Source organism: Cnephaeus nilssonii, assembly GCF_951640355.1.
Source record: "Cnephaeus nilssonii genome assembly, chromosome: 21".
In the NCBI taxonomy this organism is placed as follows: domain Eukaryota; kingdom Metazoa; phylum Chordata; class Mammalia; order Chiroptera; family Vespertilionidae; genus Cnephaeus; species Cnephaeus nilssonii.
The window spans coordinates 33,804,883-33,826,562 of NC_137092.1; the positions used below are offsets into that span (position 1 = coordinate 33,804,883).

The 21,680-nt window shown below is 41.7% G+C and overlaps 1 protein-coding gene across 1 annotated transcript; it reads right to left on the reverse strand.

Annotated features, from left to right (window-relative positions):
- Window positions 1-9,164: 9,164 nt before the first annotated feature.
- Window positions 9,165-20,912, reverse strand: LOC307093293 (C4b-binding protein alpha chain-like). Its single transcript, XM_079761272.1, has 5 exons — window positions 20,782-20,912; window positions 17,570-17,764; window positions 11,141-11,308; window positions 9,971-10,146; window positions 9,165-9,459 (listed from the first exon to the last, which is right to left on the reverse strand). The coding sequence occupies exons 1-5, from the start codon at window positions 20,864-20,866 to the stop codon at window positions 9,286-9,288; spliced, it is 798 nt and encodes a 265-aa protein (XP_079617398.1). The 5' UTR covers window positions 20,867-20,912; the 3' UTR covers window positions 9,165-9,285.
- Between the last annotated feature and the right edge of the window lie 768 nt (window positions 20,913-21,680).

The following is a 21,680-nucleotide window of genomic DNA, read 5'->3' on the forward strand; positions in this document are numbered from 1 at the left end:
GGTGCAGAGTCTCAGAGGTGCCACACTGGGCTCAGCGTTCTTAGACACCTCGACTCAAAATGAAGAAATGTTCTGTAAGTAACAGTCAAAATGGTGCCTAAGCCAAGGAGCTCAGCCTTGGCAAAGTCCCAGCACTGTGTCACTAAAAGGGAGGGGCAGTGGGAGTGACTAGGAGACCAGGTGCTGAGCTCAGATCTGTCAGGGAGAGCTGATAAGGTTTGGGAAGAAGAGTCTAGAGCTTGAGGCAAGAGCCCTGTGGGGTTCTGTACGTATTTACTATTGTAACCCCAAGACTTCATTGCTGTTCAGATGGTAAAGGTAATGAGTTTCTTTCTGGATATATGATTCCTCTCTGAGTAAACAAAGGCAAAAGGCACCAGGATTACAGGTCCTGATGCACAGGGTATGTGGTGGGCTCTCCAGGAATTACAAGGCATAGTATGAAAGAAAGGAAAATATCTGAGAAACAGTACTTGTCCAGCAAAGTGGTTTCTTCAATTTGGGGTTTGAATTGCTCATAGAATAAAGTTTTTTAATGTAGGAATTTAAATTTCTTTCTAGTTAGCCTATGGTCTACCAAGAACACACTAATATGAGTCTGTGAGAAAATACTCAAGAATCTAGTCCAAACAATAATTATTCTTATAATACTCCAGATGGGAGCCTCTTTACTCCCTGGGAGTGCTGATATACATGAAACACCAAATGACTCACTCTATGAAACTGTTCTGGTGTAGGAACTATCCTAGTCTGTGTCTGCACAGGAGAAGCATGCACTGAAAGTGAAATGGATGGACAGGATCAATTAAAGAGAAAGGAAGGTTTAGTATGACTTTCAACTCTCTGGATGATGCTGAATACGGAGGAAGCCCAACACTTTGTCTCTGAGCAATAAGAGACAAGTGAATGGAAGGCACATTTGTTATGCTTCGTGAATTGGTAACCCCAAGACTAAGTTTCTCTTAACCATCCAAGACTGCCTGACTGTTCATCCAGATTATTTCCTAAATTGTCTCCTTAAGTGGGACAGATAAAACTACCAACCTGGATTCCATATCTTGCCCACCAAGTGGATATCTGTGTTTAGCTAGTTGCCTAAAACAAAAGAGTAAGCTCTGGAAATTGTCCTACTCAGCTGAACTGGAATGACTACCACGTATCCATAGTAACCAAAATGCTTATCTCTCAAAAATAATGCGAAGAATAACCAAATATAACCCAGTGAAACTCTTTGGAATACTGAGGAAAGCACAATTAAATGTGAACTTCCTAGAGATCAAGGAAAACAAAGCCACCAAATGGTTACTTCCTTTAGAAAGAGGAATCACAAAAAAGAGAAGGGATTTAAATGATTAACCATTAACCTGCTTTTAATCTTTCACCATGTAGTATACCAGAACTTTATATAAATGATCATAATTAACCTTCAAAAAAACTATGATATAGTTTTTACCTTCCTCATTGCATAAATGAGGAAACCAGTTTAGATAGAAAATATAACCTGCCCTCAAACCGCTTAGATAGTTAGTAGCTAAGTCAAATTCTGAGCCCAAGACTGATTTTTAAATACAAGCTTTTTTTCATAGAAAAAATAATTTCCACTTTTTGGCCAATTTTGGCTTCCTATAAATACAATGAATCAGCCATTTAGGAGTAAATCAACACTGTTGGGCTTTATCCAATGATATGTCCACCACCAGATGCTATTGGTGGTATAGTTAATGGCATAGATTTGTGAACTACTCCAGAGAATGTGCTGAAATGACAGGAGCCTCCTCATCCTAATACTTTAGAAGTTATACCGCAGCCACAGAAGCAACCAATGCCCAACTAATTCCTTGGACATTGGTTGCTTCTGTGGCTGCGGTATAACTTCTAAAGTATTAGGATGAGGAGGCCTGATTCCTTGCCTCAAGTCTGGACAATTCTGTGTGCCGAACAGGCATGACCATGGGTGAACCTGAGAGGAGGCGGTGAAGGATTAAGAAAAGACAGACAAGAGTAGAAAGCTGGGCGCTAGGTGGGACGCAGTGCCAGTGCCTGCAAGCCGAGTCTTTATTTTATAGCCAGATTCCATGAGGCAAAGTACGGGTGTGGTCAAGATGTTTACAATGTTCTCATGGGTTTCGAATCTACTCAATTACATGCATCTGATCAAGCTTTGTTTACTTGCTGAACCTCCCACAGCCTATATCACTTAGCCACTTGGGATCACAGGTTACAGATCATAAGGTCAATCTTACAACTATAACCTTTGGCTATAATTGTGCTGGGAATTGCACGTGGCTTTGCCACGAGAGGATCCTGCCCTCAGTGTAGTCCCAGGCTTGAACCTGTTCAAACGCAGTAGCCGCTCGCTGCTCTCAACATTCTGTGAGGCAATTTATACTCTAAGGCTCACCATGGGTCAAGTGAAGGCTACGCTAGCTGAGAACACATCCTTGCTCAGCTCCTTTGCTCCCCTACTGTCCTACTTCGTTGCCTTACAGTTTTGGTGTGTGTGTGTGTGTGTGTGTGTGTGTGTGTGAGAGAGAGAGAGAGAGAGAGAGAGAGAGAGAGAGAGAGAGAGAGAAAGAGAGAGAGAGAGAGAGAGAGGGAGAGGGAGAGGGAGACGGAGAGAGAGAGGTTTAATGATGAGCACACTATCAAACATTTAGATACATCTAAATCCATTCTGGAGAAACTGACTGAACACAGTTTGTACCACAAGTGGACCTCAAAGGCAAACTCTAAGAATGGGATTCTAGAGTTGCATCACCCACCAGCCACCTGGCAATCACTGGTGATGGCTGAAGTATTGATAGTCCTGGCTTGCTGTAGGATTGCAACTATGAACATTTCCACCTGCTAAGTACCATGGGATGTAGATGGAAGGAAATGCATCGGCTTGTGCAATACCTCTGACATTTGAGAGGGACAGTAGAAATGGAATTAATGGTTGTGAAACTGGGTGACTGAGTACCATTAATACAGACTCAGTGTCCCTTAGCTGAAAAAAAAGATCAAGGCAATCAATCACAATTCAAACCCAAGTGTGAAATCCAGAAGGCCTCCTTGTCAGTATTTAAAGAAACTTTTGTCTCAGGTAGCTGGGAGGCTAAACTAAAGGCCAAATTCTGGATATAATCATAAAAGAATAGTAGAACTTAAATAAAATATGATTTCTTATATCTGGCAAGTTTTGTACTAAAAGGCAGGGCCCTTATGGAAGGAGTGGTACCTCTAGACCTGGCATGAGAATATATAAGTAGACAGACCACAGAATCTTCAACCCCAGATTCCCCTTAACTCAAAGAGCCTGTATAACAGGCTTACTTCCCCTTGTTATAAGATAGTGCCCCCATTATTTGAAGAACATGCAAAGAAATCATATATCTTATAAGGCCAGAACTGCTCACATCCAGATCTGTTCACACCTCACCTCCAGGTGTCAGACCAATAGCTAGAGTCAAACCTCAGCATGAACTGACTAAGAATGTGCTGGACCTGCTAAGGGAGGAGAGGACTCTTATGCAGATTCTGTGCTACCTTCCTAGCCTGTGTGAGGAGTTGGGAGAGTGTGCCTAGGAAGGGATCTTTAAGCCAGGTAACAGAGAGTTTTTCAGGTGGGGCACCGTCTCTCATAACACAGAATTTAACAGCCTAGCAAGTGACCTGGAAATCAGTTTTGATATTTCTCTGTGATGCTTTCAGAAATTTAAGGAAGATGATGGTTCATGTTACATGGTGTAGAGATTCCAGAACTGCAATGGCAGAAAATGGAAGTGACCCAGGGTTCAGTGAAGTAGGCAGAGTGATCCATTTTATAAACCAGAAGACCCACCCGCTTTTATCTTCAGGAGAACCCCGAGGATGAATGTACCAAGGCAATAAGGAATGTATCAGTGACAGGGACCAAAATTACAGAGAAATTCAATTGTGACTGGCTCTCTGCATCTTGTGATAGGGGAGATGCCATTATCAAAGGTGTCTGCCCAGAAGCAGTGGGGCTTATAGAATTCCAGGAGAGCGGAGCTAAGTGGCAGAACTTAACCTTCAGAATTATTGGAGGCCCAGGATTAGGGTGATGCAAGAAATATGCCTAGGATGCAGCCTGGGACAGGACATCCTGACCTGTAGAAACATGGGAAGAGGGTTAACAGACTATGATGTTTCTTAGGGTGAGGGTCAGCTAACATGGGTATTGCTTGATATACAATCTAAAGACATCAAGAATGACCATCCAAAGACCAAGATCAGCCACTCCAACAGGAAGTCATGACCTCTTGCCCAATTACATTGTTTCTATTGGCCATTTTCTCACGAGTTCTCAGACTGTAAGTGAGAACAGATCTTAATGAGGAAGGACTTAACCTGTGCAACACCACAGCAAGTTTACACAGGAGTAATGCTCTACCTTAAGTAATTGAGCCCTAGAATCTTTAGAGACTTGTTAGATCTGAGCCCCAGAAACAGAAAGTCTCGCCATGACCCAGTTAAAATGGGAGCTATAGGGGGCAGGCAATCATGTTTATCTCCCAGTGATTTCCTGGGCTTATGCACCCAATAAGTGGTCCTTTCTGTGGTGCTCAAGTATGTAGCACTTTGGAGGACTCTCATATTACTTCTCTGACATTTGGACTGAGAGCTATTAAAGAAACCAGATGTAATAATAATAAAAAAAATAACCCTACAAGTAATAGCACTGATATCCACTCTCATTATTCCTACTCAGCATTATACCAGAATACTGGAGGTCCCAACTAGTGCAATAAGGCAAGACAAATAAATAAAAGGCATATTATTTGGAAATGCAGAAACAAAACTGTTTATTTGCAGAGGTGGTAAGCAAACCTCTGAGGGAAATACAAAGATGAATGCATCATAAAGGAAGGAGAAAAATTCCACCTAAAACAAAAAGATGAATGCCAATGCTCCACTTTCCAAGGATGGGTGCGATCCTTTCAAGAAAGTAAATGCTCTCAATGCAGACAGTACAAAGCAATGTTGCAGTTCGTATTGTCTGCAGTGGACATAGGCTGAGGGGCTACCTCATCTTGCCTGGGAGAAATTCAAGCAGCAGGCAGGAGATTGGAGGATTCATCTCTGAAGAAACTGGGCAGCGACAGAGAAGACACCAATGAACAGGGATATTTGGGGATTCCTTTGAATGTGTTTAGGGTGTAAGCTAAGCTGTGGGAGCAAAAGCATTTTACATCTCTCATGTCACAGTGCAGTGGCAGAAACGCATTCAGGTTGGTCAGCATCTCTGTCCAATGAGGTTATCCAGGGGTCAGGTCCCTCCCTCTTTGTTGCTCCAGCAGCCCCTAGTGTGTTGTTCTCATCAGCATGGTGGAAGCTGGTGACCCAGCATCCATGAGCATTTCAGTCAAGTGGCAAAAGAGCAAGTGGAAGGTAAGCAGCTTCATTTTGAAGAACGTGACTAGGAAGCTGCACCAAGCAAGGCTCTAGCTGATATTTAAAGGGATGAGAGTAGATTTATTAGTTAAAGCAGGTAGGGGGAAATACATGCTGAAAAACAATTCACAGAATCTGATACACTCCAAATAAGAAAAAAATAGCTCACCGTTCAATCTCCCCATGTATGTATAATTTAAATCATTTTATGTTTATTTTCCCCTTAAAAATCAATGTATAACTGCCCTGGCTAAGTAAATCAGTTGGTTAGTGCCCATCGCTGGCCAGGGCACCTACAAGAAGCAACAAATGAATGCATAAATAAGTGTCCCTTTCTCTCTCTCAAATTAGTAACTTTAAAAAAAAAATGAGTTAATGTATAACCTAGATTCATCATCAACAGGATTTTCCAGGGAGCAGAATAGAGTTTAGGAAGAAACTATTAATATTCTTTGAAATTTTTGAGTAGGCATATCCATAAAGAATAGAATATGTTTTTAAAATGAAGGGATCTTTTTTAATTAATAAAATAGTTAAAATACAAAGTCAAGGAAATATCCCCAAATAATATGGGGGAGAGGTGAGATAGAGATGGTATAGGAAATTGAGAGAAAATAGATAAAAATTATAGGACTGATAAGTCTAATTTCTGACCAGTAGGATATTCATAAAAAGAAATGAAAAAAAATTACTGAAGAAACTATACCAAAAATATTTCTCAGAAAATAGAATATGTGTTTTCTTGTAGAAGAATATAGATAAAGAAAAAATCCTTATATTATCAGTAATAAAACTGGCTTTTGACTTCTCAACTAAAATGTTGGAATCTATCACACAAAGAAGGTATCCTTTGCAAGTTCTCAAAGATAATTCTTTTTAACCCAGTTTTCTACTCCCAACAAATTATCAATCAAGTATTTGGATCAAAACAGTTTCAAATATGCAGGAACTCAATATTTTACTGTCTATGTATCATTTCCTAGGCAGGTCCTTGAGGATACGCTCCAGTAAAGTGAGGAAATACATCAAGAAAGAGGAGAACATGAATTCAAAAAGCAAAAGCAGACAAAACAGGAAAGCAAGCACACAGACAAGAAAACCTCCACTGCATGTTGAAGTGTGTGGCAGACATTGTCAAATCCCTGACAAGATCACTAGGGCCCTCTCACTTTGGCACACGCTGGACAACTTCCAACCCCAGTGTCTGCTTTGTCTGTCCATATCTCTACCCTGGAGGTTACTCCGCACAGTCCCATAGGTACCATCGGTAACCAGGGTCAGCTTAGTCAGGAGCATGCCTAGATGGTCTGCAGTATGGGTCAGATGTCCTGAGAACAAGACCTATTCACTAAATACCCAAGGTCTTCATTCTCCAGAGGACAAATCATAGTTGGGTTCCACACACATTCATAAGGCTGTCAGCATAACTGAGCTCCTGTCAGCAACAGCAATAATAATCCCCTCAGCACTGCTCCCTCTTTAGACTGCCCTCACCTTACGACCCACTCACTCACCGTGCTTTCCAGGGCCACCTCTCAGGGAAAATAGGTACCCACAAACCCTTGCCTCAAGGGGAACTCAAAGTAAACATGAAGCAAAAGAATTCCTAGTAGCAGGGGCAGGTAATGGAATCAACACCATGGATAGATACCTCCCTGTAAGTGGGTTTTTCTAACAGTCCCAGCCCCTCTGTGATATCTGTAATTTATTGAAAGCCTGCTCTACACCAATCCCTCTTCAGAGTATGTTTGGGAAAATTAAGCAAAAGAGGCCAATGTTAAGCATAAGGTACTGTGTACTAGGGAAAGACAGGAGAGCCAGTGGAGCTGAAATATGAGTGAGAACCCAAGTCCACATGCAAGACCCATACAATACAATGAATCTAGTAACTTTATGTAAAAACATTGTTGGGTTTGTATAGGGACCTCATTGCAGAGGATGCAAAGTTGGAGTAAGTGGTGAGTGGAAGTGAATAGAGCCTCCAACATAACTCGAGCTATAAAAGTGATTGGTAAGGGGTTTCTCACGGCTTTTTATTTTTCTACTAGAGGCCTGGTGCACGAAATTCGTGCACGGAGGGGGGTTGTCCCTCAACCCAGCCTGTACCCTCTCCAATATGGGACCCCTCAAGGGATGTCCGACTGCCCGTTTAGGATCGGGCCTAAACGGGAAGTCGGACATCCCTCTCACAATCCAGGACTGCTGGCTCCCAACTGCTTGCCTGCCTGCCTTCCTGATTGCCCCTAACCGCTTCTGCCTGCCAGCCTGATCACGCCCTAACCACTCTGCTGCCAGCCTGTTTGCCCCCAACTTCCCTCCTCTGCCGGCCTGGTCACCCCTAACTGCCCTCTCCTGCAGGGTTGATCACCTCCAACTGCCCTCCCTTGCAGGCCTGGTCCCTCTCAACTGCCCTCCCTTGCAGGCCGGGTGCCTCCCAACTGCCCTCTCCTGCTGGCCATCTTGTGGTGGCCATCTTGTGTCCACATGGGGGCAGGATCTTTGACCACATGAGGGCAGCTATATTGTGTGTTGCAGTGATGATCAATCTGCATAGTACTCTTTTATTAGATAGGATAGAGGCCTGGTACAGGGGTGGGGGCCAGCTGGTTTGCCCTGAAGGGTGTCCCTGATCAGGGTGGGGTTCCCTTGGGGCATGGGGCGGCCTGAGCGAGGGGCCTGTGGTGGTTTGCAGGCTGGCCATGCCCCCTGGCAATGCAAGTGGAGGCCCTGGTATCTGGAATTTATTTTCCTTCTACAACTGAAACTTTGTAGCCTGGAGCAGAGCCAAGCCTGGGGCTCCCTCCGAGGCCCGAAGCCATTTGTGTTGGGGTTATAATTGAAACTTTGTTGCCTTAAGCGGGTGGGCCCGGCCAGGGTGTGCGGAAAGCTTTGCTTCCCCTGTTGCCGCCGGCAACCCTGGCCTGCTCTCTCAAGCTCCATTCTGCCGCCATTTGTTTGAATTTGTTTACCTTCTATAATTGAAACTTTGTAGCTTGAATGGAGGCTTAGGCCTGCAACGGCTGGCAGAAAGCTTGGCTTCCTCTGTTACCTAGGAAACCTTGCTCTCTGTGGCTGTAGCCATCTTGGTTTGGGCTAATTTGCATACTCGCTCTGATTGGATGGTGGGCATGGCTTGTGGGCGTGGCTTGTGGGTGTGTCGGAGGTATGGTCAATTTGCATGTTTGTCTATTATTAGATAGGATTAAAGAAAATGAGAACCAGATCAGATGAAGGACTTGCGAATGCACAGGGGGCTGCCATGTGGGCTTCACATTCATTGAGCTTTCAGAGTTTGTTCTTTGAGAAAGAAATAAGTGGGTCAGACACAACATACATGCCCTTCGTATAAGATGAAAGTTGAGAGGCAGCCGTAGCAAGTCAGAGACCAAGCACTTGGGGGTTGAGAAAGGGTGTAACTCTCTTCAAATAGGAGAGAATGGACAAGACTTTTGAGGCATGTTGACATTTAATGTAAATACTGAGGATCTGGTGATTTGCAGGTGGGAACATGGAGTAGAGGTAATCCAGGGAAATATAACTGCCATGAACCCAAGTCCACAAGCAAGACCCACAAAATACAATTAATGTAGTAACTTTATGTAAATACATTTTGATGTTTGTATATGGACCTCAATGACCACAAAGACAAAATTGTGCTCTATAAGTAAATTTTTAATGGAAAAATGTGCACTTTATGTTCAAAAAAGCAAAAATGTAAGCCATAAGATTATCAACAATTCTATCATCTCAAAGCACTAGCCAAAAAAAAGCAAATTATCATTTAGGGTATTTAATACAATGCAAAAGAATGGCAGAGTTGCTAAACTAAAGTCACCCCTATTCAATGGAAGGCAGCAGGGCACCTTTCCCTGCCTCTTCTGGGAAAAATCAGAGTGGTGACTCCAGAATGGATTTCTTCGCCTTGTCTCTCTGCACTTCCAAGAGTGCAATTTCCAAAGACAATTTATATAGCTCCAGGGCCATCTTCACATCCTCCGCACTAGGAAGACACTGCATGAGTTTTCTGCCTGCTAGCACTTCCTCACAGCCTGCAGGGACCACCTAAAAGAGACACAGGTGCTGAGTGGTTGGGAGGCTTCTCTGAGATCATGACAATGCAGGACAGAGGGTCAGGTCCAAGACCACCCCCAGGATTGATGGGAGAGCAGGAAGACCAGGAGACCACGGGCCCCACTGTAGTCTTCCCAGAGGGATATAGATCTTCCTGAGACACTTCCCACAAGGCCTCTGTTGGGACAGAGGCTATTTTGGCTACCCATCCAGACACAGAACACAGTGTATTATAGTCTAGAAAAGGAAATGTAGGAGTACTCCCAGGTCTCTGAGAGCCTCCACTCCTTAAGGGGCTCAGCTTTTCCTGTTCTAAGTGAGAGTAGGAAAACTTGACATCCTAAATGTGTGCTCCAAGGGAAAACAAGAGAGTTCTTTTGAATGACTGAGAAATGAGTCCTGGCAAGTCAGATCTCACCTTCGCTGGCTGGGACAGTGCTTTAGGGAGGCACCATTTTTAGGGTTTGAAAGCACAGGAAGTTCCTTGAATTGTGCCACTTACCCACTCACACTTGGGCACCTCAGGGTACCAGGTTCTGTCCTCTAAGCAGGTGATGTTTTGAGGACCGACCACAGCATAGCCAGAGTCACACTGCATGGTGACAATTTCAGTTTCAACAAACTGATCCTTATCCACAAGCAGATTCCCATGTTCTATCTCTGGTGTTGGACACACAGCTATAAGGAAAGCACAGTTAAGACATCTGTAAATCTAAGAAAAGAAGACTTATCACAGGCTGGGATGATTAAAATGAACTACATGTAGGTGCTGCTCATTGTCTTATCTTTTTTCTTTTGAGAGTAATAATATTAGTTCCCATGTTGATTGAGCATTGGCTCATATCATTCTTCAGGAATCACCATTTTATGTGATTATCTCATTGAAGTCTCACTCCTCTCTATAAAGTGAGCACTGTTATTATTCCCATTTAAATAAGAAAAAATGAGATAGAGAGAGGTTAAGAAACTTGTTGAAGACATAGCATCTTTAAATTACATGACAGGGTATAAAAAAGGCACAGGACCCCAGACTCAGCAACAATCAAAGCAACAATCCCTCATATTGTGATCCCTACAAAACACTGGGGATAAAATGTTCTCTCTTGTCCATTGTCCTCTTGTGAGCAAAAGAACCAATGGTGACAAATAATTCCTGGAGTTGTTGATGGCAAAGTGACACTAAACCTGTATGCATGCAAAAAGCAAACCTGATCTTCACACCGCCCATCCCCACATCAGTTTGCAAACTGGGAATGCCACACCACAGGCCTCCAGCATTTGCAGGTGGTGCCCTACACTGCACGAGGCTCATTCCTAGTGTTTGGAATCAGCCCCTGAGAGCCTACATTCATGCCAGAGCAAGTTTCCATGGAAATTTTGCTCCAGGCCACAAGAAAATGTACCACCTGTAGACTATTTCCAGAGATATGCAAGAAAGTGGGAACAGGGGCTGCCTCAAGGAGGCTGAATTTTGTAACTGGGAGAAAGAAATAGGGGAGATTAATGATTCTGCATACCCCTTGTACTTTTGTTTGCTTTGGGTACCATTTGGATATAGTAATTATTTAAAATAAATAAATCATATGTTTTTGTTCTGCCTCTGGCTGGAAAGAAACATTATTCTCAATCCCTGCATGACAGTTCCTCCCACTTAGCTGTGGGCTGGAGTTACCTGTGCATTGAGGAGGTGGACCAGACCAGCGAGAATAACTGCAGGAGAGTGTGGGATTTCCAACAAGAATGTATCCTTTGTCACATTCGTAGTTAGCCACATTTGGTCCAAATGTGTGTGTAGTTAGTTTAGGACGTCCATGATCAATGACAGGAGGATAATAGCAACCTTGATGGGAAGACATAAAGTGAGAGAGCTTGAGCTCAGAGGACATAAAAACAGCACATCCCAGAATCTGTGTGGTTTCTGTAGGCTCTGTCCTGTCCTGCCATCTTCTCTGCCCAAGGGGTCACTTAGCCCAACCCAAGTTCCTGGGCTGCCCTCCCCTAAGCCTCGTGCTGAAGAACCATGATGGCACCCTAATAGACCACATGGTGGTCATTTCTATAGTCTTCAAAAGTATAATCTGATAAACAAAATTGGGAGTTCTCCATCCTCCATATTGGGTCATTGACCTGTGTGGTAACAGCAATCACATGCAAGAAGGCCAAGTAGACCCCTCCTTCTTAAAGCAAGGAAAGCCAATTTAAAATATGTATCATATTAACCAATGTCACTCCACAAATTTACTTTAAAATACATAAGTATATGTGTAGAGGGGAAGGGAGAAATTAGTGCCACTCTTAAAGAACTAAAGATGCAGAAGTGGTCATTCTCATCATATCGCCATTTATTTCCCCAGTCTGTCTACTACAAAAATTAGAATTCTGGACAATTACAGTAGACTGCTGAACACTCAACATTTTAGCCCCTACTACGGACACTGTACCAGATATGGTAACTTGGTTTTAATATGTCTTCGGGGAAATGAGGCCACTGTTTTAGCAAAGTCCTTCTTTCCCACCCTATCAGAAAAGAAGATCAGAAACAATCTGCACACACAGGGTCAATATCATACATTTGAATTGTTAGCCTTGTCCAATGAAAACTCACCTGCCCCTCTCGGAATAGTCGGAAGGTATCATGAGCATCTGAACATACAAACAATATCATATTAATCCAGTATATCAGTGGCATCATATTAATTCTATTGAATGAGCAAGAAGACCCTAGCATGATATATATATATATATATATATATATATATATATATATATATATATATATATATATAACATCTTCTGTTATATATATATATATATATATATATATATATATATATATATATATATAATTTTTTTTCTGGGAACAGAGATCCTGAAACCCTTGCAATTCCTTTATGATAAGAGCACTAGGAGCATCTTTTATTCTAATGAGGTGACTCTGGGTGAGTTCCTGGCAGGGGCTAGTCACCAGAAGGACCAAACCATAATTAGAAGTTTGGAATCTTCCCCTCTTCCGGAGAGAGCCTGGAAACCTAATTAATACTTGATCATGCCTACATGAGGAAGCCTCCATCAAATTCCAAGAGTAGGGAGTTCATAGAGCTTCCAGATGCATGAACACATCCACCTACCAGGAGGGTGAAGAACCACAACTCCATGGGCACAGAAGCTCCATTTTTGGGACCCTCCCAGACTTTGCCCTATGTATTTCTTTATCTGGCTGTTCATTCATCTCCTTTATCATATCTGTTAATAAACTGGTAAATGTAAGTATTTCCCTGTGTTCTGTGAGCCACTTTAACAAATTAATCAAACCCAAGGAGGGGATCCAAAGAACCTCTGATTTGTAGCCTCTTTGGGGGTAATCCAGGAACCTACTCGTTGTGTCTGGCATTCAACATGGGGTGGAATCTGTTTTGTGGGAGTGAGCCCTTAACCTATGGGGTCTATAACTACCTCCAGGTATACAGTGTTATGAATGAATTAAATTGTGGGAACCCAGTTGGTGTCATGAGAATTGTGTGATGTGGGAAAACCACCTACAGAGTTGGTGACCAGAAGTGTTGTCAGTGTTCCATGTGAGTAGTAAAGAAGACATAGTGGGGAAACAAGATGAGAAACACTGGCTTTTTACAATTCATATGATGAACTTCCAGAGTATAGAGGTAACAATTCAGGTATTTGCCACATCGGTTAATTGTTAAGATTTCCAGGGTTCAGGGAATGCTAGGCTATCCCATCTAAACTAAAGTCGATATTGAGATCCCTCCCACTTTATTCTTCTTTCTCAGGATTGCTGTGGCTATTCGGGGTCTTTTTTTATTCCAGATGAATTTTTGGAGAGTTCTTTCAAGGTCTGTGAAATATGCCGTTGGTATTTTAATGGGGACTGCATTGAATCTATAGATTGCTTTGGGTAGTATGGACATTTTAATGATGTTGATTCTACCAATCCATGAACATGGTATGTTCTTCCATCTGTTTATGTCTTCCTCTATCTCTTTTTTCAGTGTCCTGTAGTTTTCCGTGTATAGGTCTTTTACCTCCTTAGTTAAGTTTATTCCTAGGTATCTTAATTTTTTTGGTGCGATGGTAAATGGGATTGCCTTTTACAAAGCCACTATTCTCAAAACAGCCTGGTACTGGCACAAGAACAGACATATTGATCAATGGAACAGAATAGAGAATCCAGATATTGACCCAAACCACTATGCTCAAATAACATTTGACAAAGGAGGCATGAACATACAATGGAATAAAGACAGTCTCTTCAATAAATGGTGTTGGGAAAATTGGACAGATACATGCAAAAAAATGAAGCTAGATCACAAACTTACGCCATACACAAAAATAAACTCAAAATGGATACAGGACTTAAACATAAGACGGGAAACCATAAAAATACTAGAGGAATCCACAGGCAGCAAAATCTCAGACATATGCCAAAAGAACTTCTTCACCGATACTGCCCCTAGGACAATGGAAGCTAAAGAGAAAATAAACAAATGGGACTACATCAAAATAAAAAGCTTTTTTACAGCAAAAGAAACTATCAACAAAACAAGAAAGCCCACTGCATGAGAGAACGTATTTGCAAATAGCATCACTGATAAAGGTTTAATCTCCAACATCTACAGGCAGCTTATACAACTTAATAAAAGGAAGATAAATGATCCAATAAAAAAATGGGCAACGGACCTAAATAGAATCTTTTCCAAAGAAGACAGAAGGAAGGCCAAGAGACACATGAAAACATGCTCAACGTCACTAATTATCCGAGAGATGCAAATCAAAACAACAATGCGGTACCATCTCACACCTGTCAGAATGGCTATCATCAACAAATCAACAAACGACAAGTGTTGGTGAGGATGCGGAGAAAAAGGAACCCTCGTGCACTGCTGGTGGGAATGCAGACTGGTGCAGCCACTGTGGAGAACAGTATGGAGTTTCCTCAAAAAAACTGAAAATGGAATTCCCATTTGACCCAGTAATCCCACTCCTAGGAATATATCCTAAGAAACTGGGAACACCAATAAGAAAGGATATATGCACCCCTATGTTCATAGCAGCACAATTTACAATAGCTAAGATCTGGAAACAGCCTAAGTGCCCATCAAGCAGATGACTGGATCAGAAAACTGTGGTACATCTACACAATGGAATATTATGCTGCCATAAAAAAGAAGAAATTCTTACCATTTGCAGCAACCTGGATGGAATTGGAGAACATTATGTTAAGTGAAATAAGCCAGTCAATGAAAGAAAAATACCACATGATCTCACTCATTTATGGATAATAAAGAACATTATAAACTTGAACAAAAAGATAGATACAGAGGCAGTAAAGCATCAAACAGTCTGTCAAATTACAGCAGGAAGGTTAGGGAGAGGTGGGGAAGATAAGAGATTAATCAAAGGACTTTTATGCATGCATATAAGCATAACCAATGGACGCAAAACTCTGGGGGGTGAGGGCATATATGGGAGTGGGGTGCAGGGGGCAATGGTAAGATATGTACACATATAATACCTTAATAAAAAAAATTGGAAAAAAAATAAACTAAAGTCAAATAATTTTAAATGGTACTTTGTGCCACAAGGAAGGAATCACAATGCCTAGCATGACTTTTAGATTCTAAAGGCAGCATATTCCATACTTGGGAATGCTAGTCCAACCCATATGCTAGGTGACAGAAAAGATTGTCAGGTTTGAATAGGTCCCAAGTTAGGAGAGGGCTCTGTGGCAAGTCCAGTCAGCAGTGAAATCCTCTCTGTTGCTTGGCCCTAAGACCCTGCAGAGCCTAGTGTACTGAGGTGGCTACAGTAGAAAAAGATGCAAATGTCAATGGGACAATCACATCATAGACCCTTGAAATACTAAAGCAGGGCCATGCACTGCAGTAGAGAATTGTGTACTTTTTGAAATAGAATTCCTGGCATGTTACTTAGTCTTGATAGTGACAGCTCTTGACCTTGGTCATCATGTGACCATGCAGCCCAAATCACTCATTATGAGCTGGGTCTTTCAGACCCATCAAGTTGTAAGGTCAGGCAGGCAAGCATCCATTATAAGATGAATGTGGTGCATCTGGGATTGAGCATGAGCAAGACCAGATGGCACAAGCAAGTTGAACAAACAAGGAGCCCACATCCCGCTTATACCTATTCACTGTGGCACTAGTGCCTCTCTTTTAGCTCGCACTTATAGCTATATGGGGTATCCATCACAAGCAAGCTTACCCAGCAGAGGAAAGCTTGACCCTGGTTCACAGCATAATATTTTTAATATGTGTGTACAAGCTAAATTGGATGGAAGATGTATTAGAGCCCAATCAGGGTGGCCTCAAAGGTCAGTAGTAAGGGGAAATATTTCTGATAAGCAAAGATTTAGGTGATATATCTGCTCATTCTATTTTTTTTAGAAAAGAAGTGGCATATGGGTAGACTAAATTGGGGTTTGTGGCCTGGAATGAATGGTTTGTCTGTCATAGCCGTTAAGTACAAAGATTGGAAGATAGGGCACAAGGAGATCTGGGGTAGAAGCAGGTGACTGGACATATGGGAGTGACCAGGAAATGTCAAGTTTTTATTTGCATGTTAACACCAGCCAAGCACCCCCAATTTAAGAGGCAGTAAACGAATAATTAAACAAAAATGCCTCAGCCAGCTGAAGTCAGCCATCCTCTATCATTGGCCTCAGCAGAGATGTCACAAGAAGAAAAGGATAAAGTGGTCAAGGCGACATGGATGAAGGTCAAGCATCAGCCCAACAGCATGAACTGCTACTTCCCAAGGTTGACTAGCAATTCCTGTCACTGAATATCCAACCTGCCAGCAACAATGCTAAGTCCCTGATGTGAGTCATCCCTTGAGACAACCAAAAAGTCACTTGGTTGATGACTACATTGGATCCCCTTCCACTTGGAAGGGACAGCTATTTATTCTGACAGAAAGAGACAACTATTCCAGGTATGGGCTTTCCTCTTCTGCCTACAGGATTTCAGTCAGCACTGTTATCTGAAGGATGACAGAGTGTTTAAACAATTGGCAGAGGATCCCACTACATGCCACCACAGCAAAAGAGGTATGGTATTGAGATGCGACTATGAAATGCACTCCTTATATTACAAACTGTGTCACCTAGAACCTACAGCCTGTTAAGACATTGGAATGGCCTGTTAAAGGCTTAGCTGAAGTGCCGGTTGAGAGGCAGTACTTGACAAAAATGGGACTTTACAATATTACTTACAGTAACTTTAAGAACACAGTATTCACTTTAAATCAAAGACGAACTTTCTATTAAAAAAAAAAAAAGTTCATGAGCCTAGAAACCAAGAGATGGAAGCATGAGTAATCCCATTTATATTCACTCTAAGTGAACTTTTGGGGGAAATATGCTTCTAATCTCTGAACTCTGTGACCTGCAGATAGAAAAGCGCTGGTAGGCAAAGTGAAACACTTCAACTAGGGGAGATAAGATTCTCATTGGCTTCTCAACTGTGACTTGATACCGGGTCACTTTGGAGCTCCTTTGGGCTTCTTTCAGAAGGCAAGGCAAAGAATCACTATTCAGGTAACAATGCTTATTCCTGGTCATCAACGGATAGGGTTATGGAAAAACAGTGGGAGACAAGAGGATTGTGGTTAGTACTTAAGTGCTCTTGGTGAGGGAGAGGTAGGCATTTCACACTGACAGGCTGAAGAAAGGCTGAGAGGCAGCAGAAGAAAGGAAGCAAGTCCAAATAGATTTGGGAGTCTTGTTCTGCAGGTTAAGGAATATGGACCAGAAACAATGGAAGAGAAGAGAATAAATACCAAAAATCAGAACACAATAATTCAGGAGTCTCGCTGCTCTATGAGATGTGACCTAACTTCACTGATTCAGGAAAGGAAACCAGGAAGGTCAAGAAAATGGGAGCAACCATTGGGTGGGAGGGAAGAAATTTGGACTGGAGACAGTGCTATTAAACAAATGTATCCATTCTAAGAATCATGCAGAGTATAGAAATTCTTTTTACCTAAATTGAACCCTTCCCTTAATAATCCCCAATACTTTGATATGAAGAAACTTTTAAGATAACATAATTCCATAAGCTCTTACTCTCTCCACATGTTGGTGTTTCAGGACTCCAGGTGCCATCTTCTTGGCATGAAGCTTCAGAGTTATGGCTCCCATCACATGAATATGAAATCGAGTCTCCATGGAAATATTCACACTTATTGGCCAAAGCTTTTCTCTGTTGTCTTTGCAGAATGATTTTGCCATACTTCAGCTCTGGTACTGGACAACAAACCTCTAAAAAATAAAAAGTGAGGCTAATAAAAAGTGAGGTTAGTAAAGTCACCATGAGGAGGCTCATCATGTTATTTCTATATTTAAAAGAGTTTGCCACACAAGAGAGATTGGGGAAACAGACAAGGGTACCTGAGACACCTTGAGTCCTCACTTCCTGTCCCTGATTTGCTAAAGTAGTTCAACCCAGTCATTTCCTTCCAATTAAATAATTGCATTAGGGTCCTCCAAAATGAGAAGTTAGATTAAACCTGGATGAAAATGTAATTTTCAATTTTATTCAAGAGCAATGACAAATAACATTTATCTCCTTATGACTTCACTAGGGTTACATCATTATTAAGCTCTCTAATAACTTATACTTCCAAAAATGCAGAAGAAAGAATGTTTTCAAAAGCTTATATTGGCTTCCAGTCAAGATGGTGGCATAAGTAAATGTAGTACTTGCCTCCTCACACAACCACATCAAAATTGCAACTAAACAGAACAACCATCATTCAAAACAACCAAAATCTGGCTGAATGGAAGTTTTACGCCTAGGAAATTAAAGAAGAAGCCACATTGATACTGGTAGGAGGGCAGAGATGTAAAATGGGCTGGTCCCACACCCACATGCGGCAAACAAAAATTGGGAGAGTCCCCTCAAATTCCAAGCCCTTTATGGTCTCTTCTGGCAATAACAGTCATCCTGTTGAATTAATATAATTATAAATTTAACTTGAGGAACACAATTATACTTGAGCAACAAGATGCTAACATGATGTGAGATAATAGAAAAAAATATATATATATAACTTTATATACTTTAAAATATATAACTTTAACAAATTAATCAAACCCAAGAAGGAGGTCCAAAGACCCTCTGATTTGCAGCCTAATTGGACAGAAGTTGGGGGTAATCTGGGAACCTACTCCTTGTGACTGGCATTCGAAGTGGGGTGGGACCAGTCTTGTGGGAGTGAGCCTTTAAGCTGTGGGACCTGACACTCCTCCAGGTAGACAGTGTTATGAATGCATTAAAATTGTAGGACATCCAGTTAGTGTCATGAGAATTGTGTGATAAAATTCTGTTTAATTCACCTGTGTATAACTCAACAGGTTCCATATAACCTCAGATTAAGTACCTTCTTAGAAATATAAAAAATAGCCTCTGCCCTGGCTGATGTGGTTCAGTGGGTTGGAGCATCATCCAAGACACTAAAATGTCACAGATTCGATTGCTGATCAGGGAACACACCCAGATTGTGAGTTTGATCCCTGGTTGGGGTGCATGCAGGAAGCAACAGGTCAATTTTTCCCTCTTTCTCTCCCTTCCTCTCTCTCTTAAATCAATTAAATCCAATCCTTAGGTGAGGTTTAAAAAATAGCTCTTAATTTCATGAATAACATATGTATGGAGTTCTGTACTAGGCTCTTCAGGTAATATTAAGAGCCATACTTGCAATATACTTAGATAAGATATAGCCATTTAAATCAGTGGTTCTCAACCTTTCTAATGTCGCAACCTTTTAATACAGTTCCTCATGTTTTGGTGACCCCCAACCATACAATTATTTTCGTTGCTACTTCAGAACTGCAATTTTGCTACTGTTATGAATCGTAATGTGAATACCTGTGTTTTTGATGGTCTTAGGCGACCCTGCTAGCGGTTCTCAACCTGTGGGTGGCAACCAACAGGTTAAGAACCGCTGCTATAGAGCCTAAGACCATCGGAAAACACAGATATTTACATTAAAATTCATTAACAGTAGCAAAATTATAGTTATGAAGTAGCAACGAAAATAATTGTATGGTTGGGGGTCACCACAACATGAGGAACTGTAGTAAAGGGTCCTGGCATTAGAAAGGTTGAGAACCACTGATTTAAATAGTTACACTACAACACCAGTCACAGAAGTGCTATAAGAATAGGACAACAAATGCGTTCTAAGGAAAATGTTGACAGAACTGAGGACTGGAGTATCGGGGGAAGATGTCCAGGAATGAGTTGGAGATACATCTTGACGGGTTGGGTAGAAGCGAGTAGCTGATAAGATAGTAGAGGCAGATCAATACTGAGGCAATGAGCAAAGTCTCTGACCTCAGAAGGTTGTTACTATAAAGAAAAGGGCAGGCAGAATCAGAAAGGGAGATTTCAGGTCAAAGTTGACAAACATTAAATGCCATTTCAAAGGGTTGAGGCCATAGATAATGGGAGATTTGAGGAAAGAGAAGAAACAGAGACAGGGAAACAGACACATGAAGAAATGATTGAAAGATGTTGACAAGTTTAATAAGGTTTTCTTCGGCTACCTCAGACTCTAAGAGAGGAGAACTCAGAGACAACTTGGAGGCCTGAACTTCCCCTGGGCAGAATGTTCTTCAGGCTGTGCTGACTCTCTGACCTAAAGGTAGTGCTCCTGCTCGGTGATGTCCAGGTGTTTGAGGAAAAAATCACCTCCCAGTTATGAATTCTTCCTTACAAACCCATGCTTTCCCCCTCACCTCTCTCAGTGATGAAGAAGGCATGGCTTCCACACTTTCAAATCAAGCTGCTAGCTCACATGAGATCATTCAACTATTATTTTAGATTCAGGATTTTCCCTCCCAGCTATCCCAAGTTCTACATTTTATATGCCATGATAGCCATTTTCAGGGAATATGCATAGAAATATCTTTATAATGAAGACGAATTCTCTCAAGTAAAAAAATGAATCCAGCACAAGAGAAAAATATTTTGCTTAAAGGACATTTCCATTTAGATAATATAACAACAAATTAATTTCAATAACAACAAATCCAGCCTCACAAGAATTTTTACATATAAACACAATTATTCTAGTCATAATAACAGCCTCTATCTAGAACAATGTCTTTTATATTTTAAAACTCTTCATTTTATTAATAACATAGTTCATTATACTCTTTCAAAAAGGTTATAAACTACCACCAATTGACTACATTTGATGAATTGTTGTTTGGTATTTTTCTTTATATCTTAGAGAAACTACCTCCTTTACCCCAATAACCACTGTACTCACCACACAGGCCTGAAGGGCACAGCAGTAGGGTCAAGACCCCAAGGAGGTACAGGGCTGGGAGAATGCTCTGCAACGTGGGGGGCATGGTGCAGAGTCTCAGAGGTGCCACACTGGGCTCAGCGTTCTTAGACACCTCGCCTCAAAATGAAGAAATGTTCTGTAAGTAACAGTCAAAATGGTGCCCAAACTAAGGAACTCAGCCTTGGCAAAGTCCCAGCACTGTGTCACTAAAGGGGAGGAGCAGGGGGAGTGACTAGGAGACCAGGTGCTGAGCTCAGATCTGTCAGGGAGAGCTGAAAAGTTTTGGGAAGAAGATTTTGGAACTTGATGCAAATGCCCTGTGGGGTGCTGTACGTATTTACTATGTAACCCCAAGACTTCATTGCTGTTCAGATTGTAAAGGTAATGAGTTTCTTTCTGGATATATGATTCCTCTCTAAGTAAATGAAGGCATGCAGGTCCTAATGCACAGGGTATGTGGTGGGCTCTCCAGGAATTACAAGGCATAGTATAAAAGAAAGGAAAATATCTGAGAAACAGTACTTGTCCAGCAAAGTGGTTTCTTCAATTTGGGGTTTGAACTTATCATAGAATAAAGTTATTTAATGTAGAAATTTAAATGTTCTAGCTAGCCTATGGTCTACCAAGAACACACTAATATGAGTCTGTGGGAAAATACTCAAGAATCCATTCTAAACAATAATTTATATATATAAAGCCCAGCAACCACTATGGCAGAACAGCCAGATGACCAGAAAGATCGGTCACTATGACACACACACTGACAACCAGGGGGCAGACCCTCAACGCAGGAGGTGCCCCTGGTGGTCAGTGAGTTCCCACAGTGGGAGTGCCTCTCAGTCAAAAGCCAGGCTCACAGCTGGTGAGTGTAGCCTAAG

Excerpts from the sequence above, each read along its gene's own strand:
- LOC307093293 (XM_079761272.1), bottom strand. The coding sequence starts at position 20,866 with ATGCCCCCCACGTTGCAGAGCATTCTCCCAGCCCTGTACCTCCTTGGG. Across the intron at positions 17,765-20,781 it reads GTGCCCTTCAGGCCTGTGTG|AGGTTTGTTGTCCAGTACCA; the intron begins GTGAGTACAGTG and ends TTTATTTTTTAG. Across the intron at positions 11,309-17,569 it reads AACACCAACATGTGGAGAGA|GTTGCTATTATCCTCCTGTC; the intron begins GTAAGAGCTTAT and ends CTTCCCATCAAG.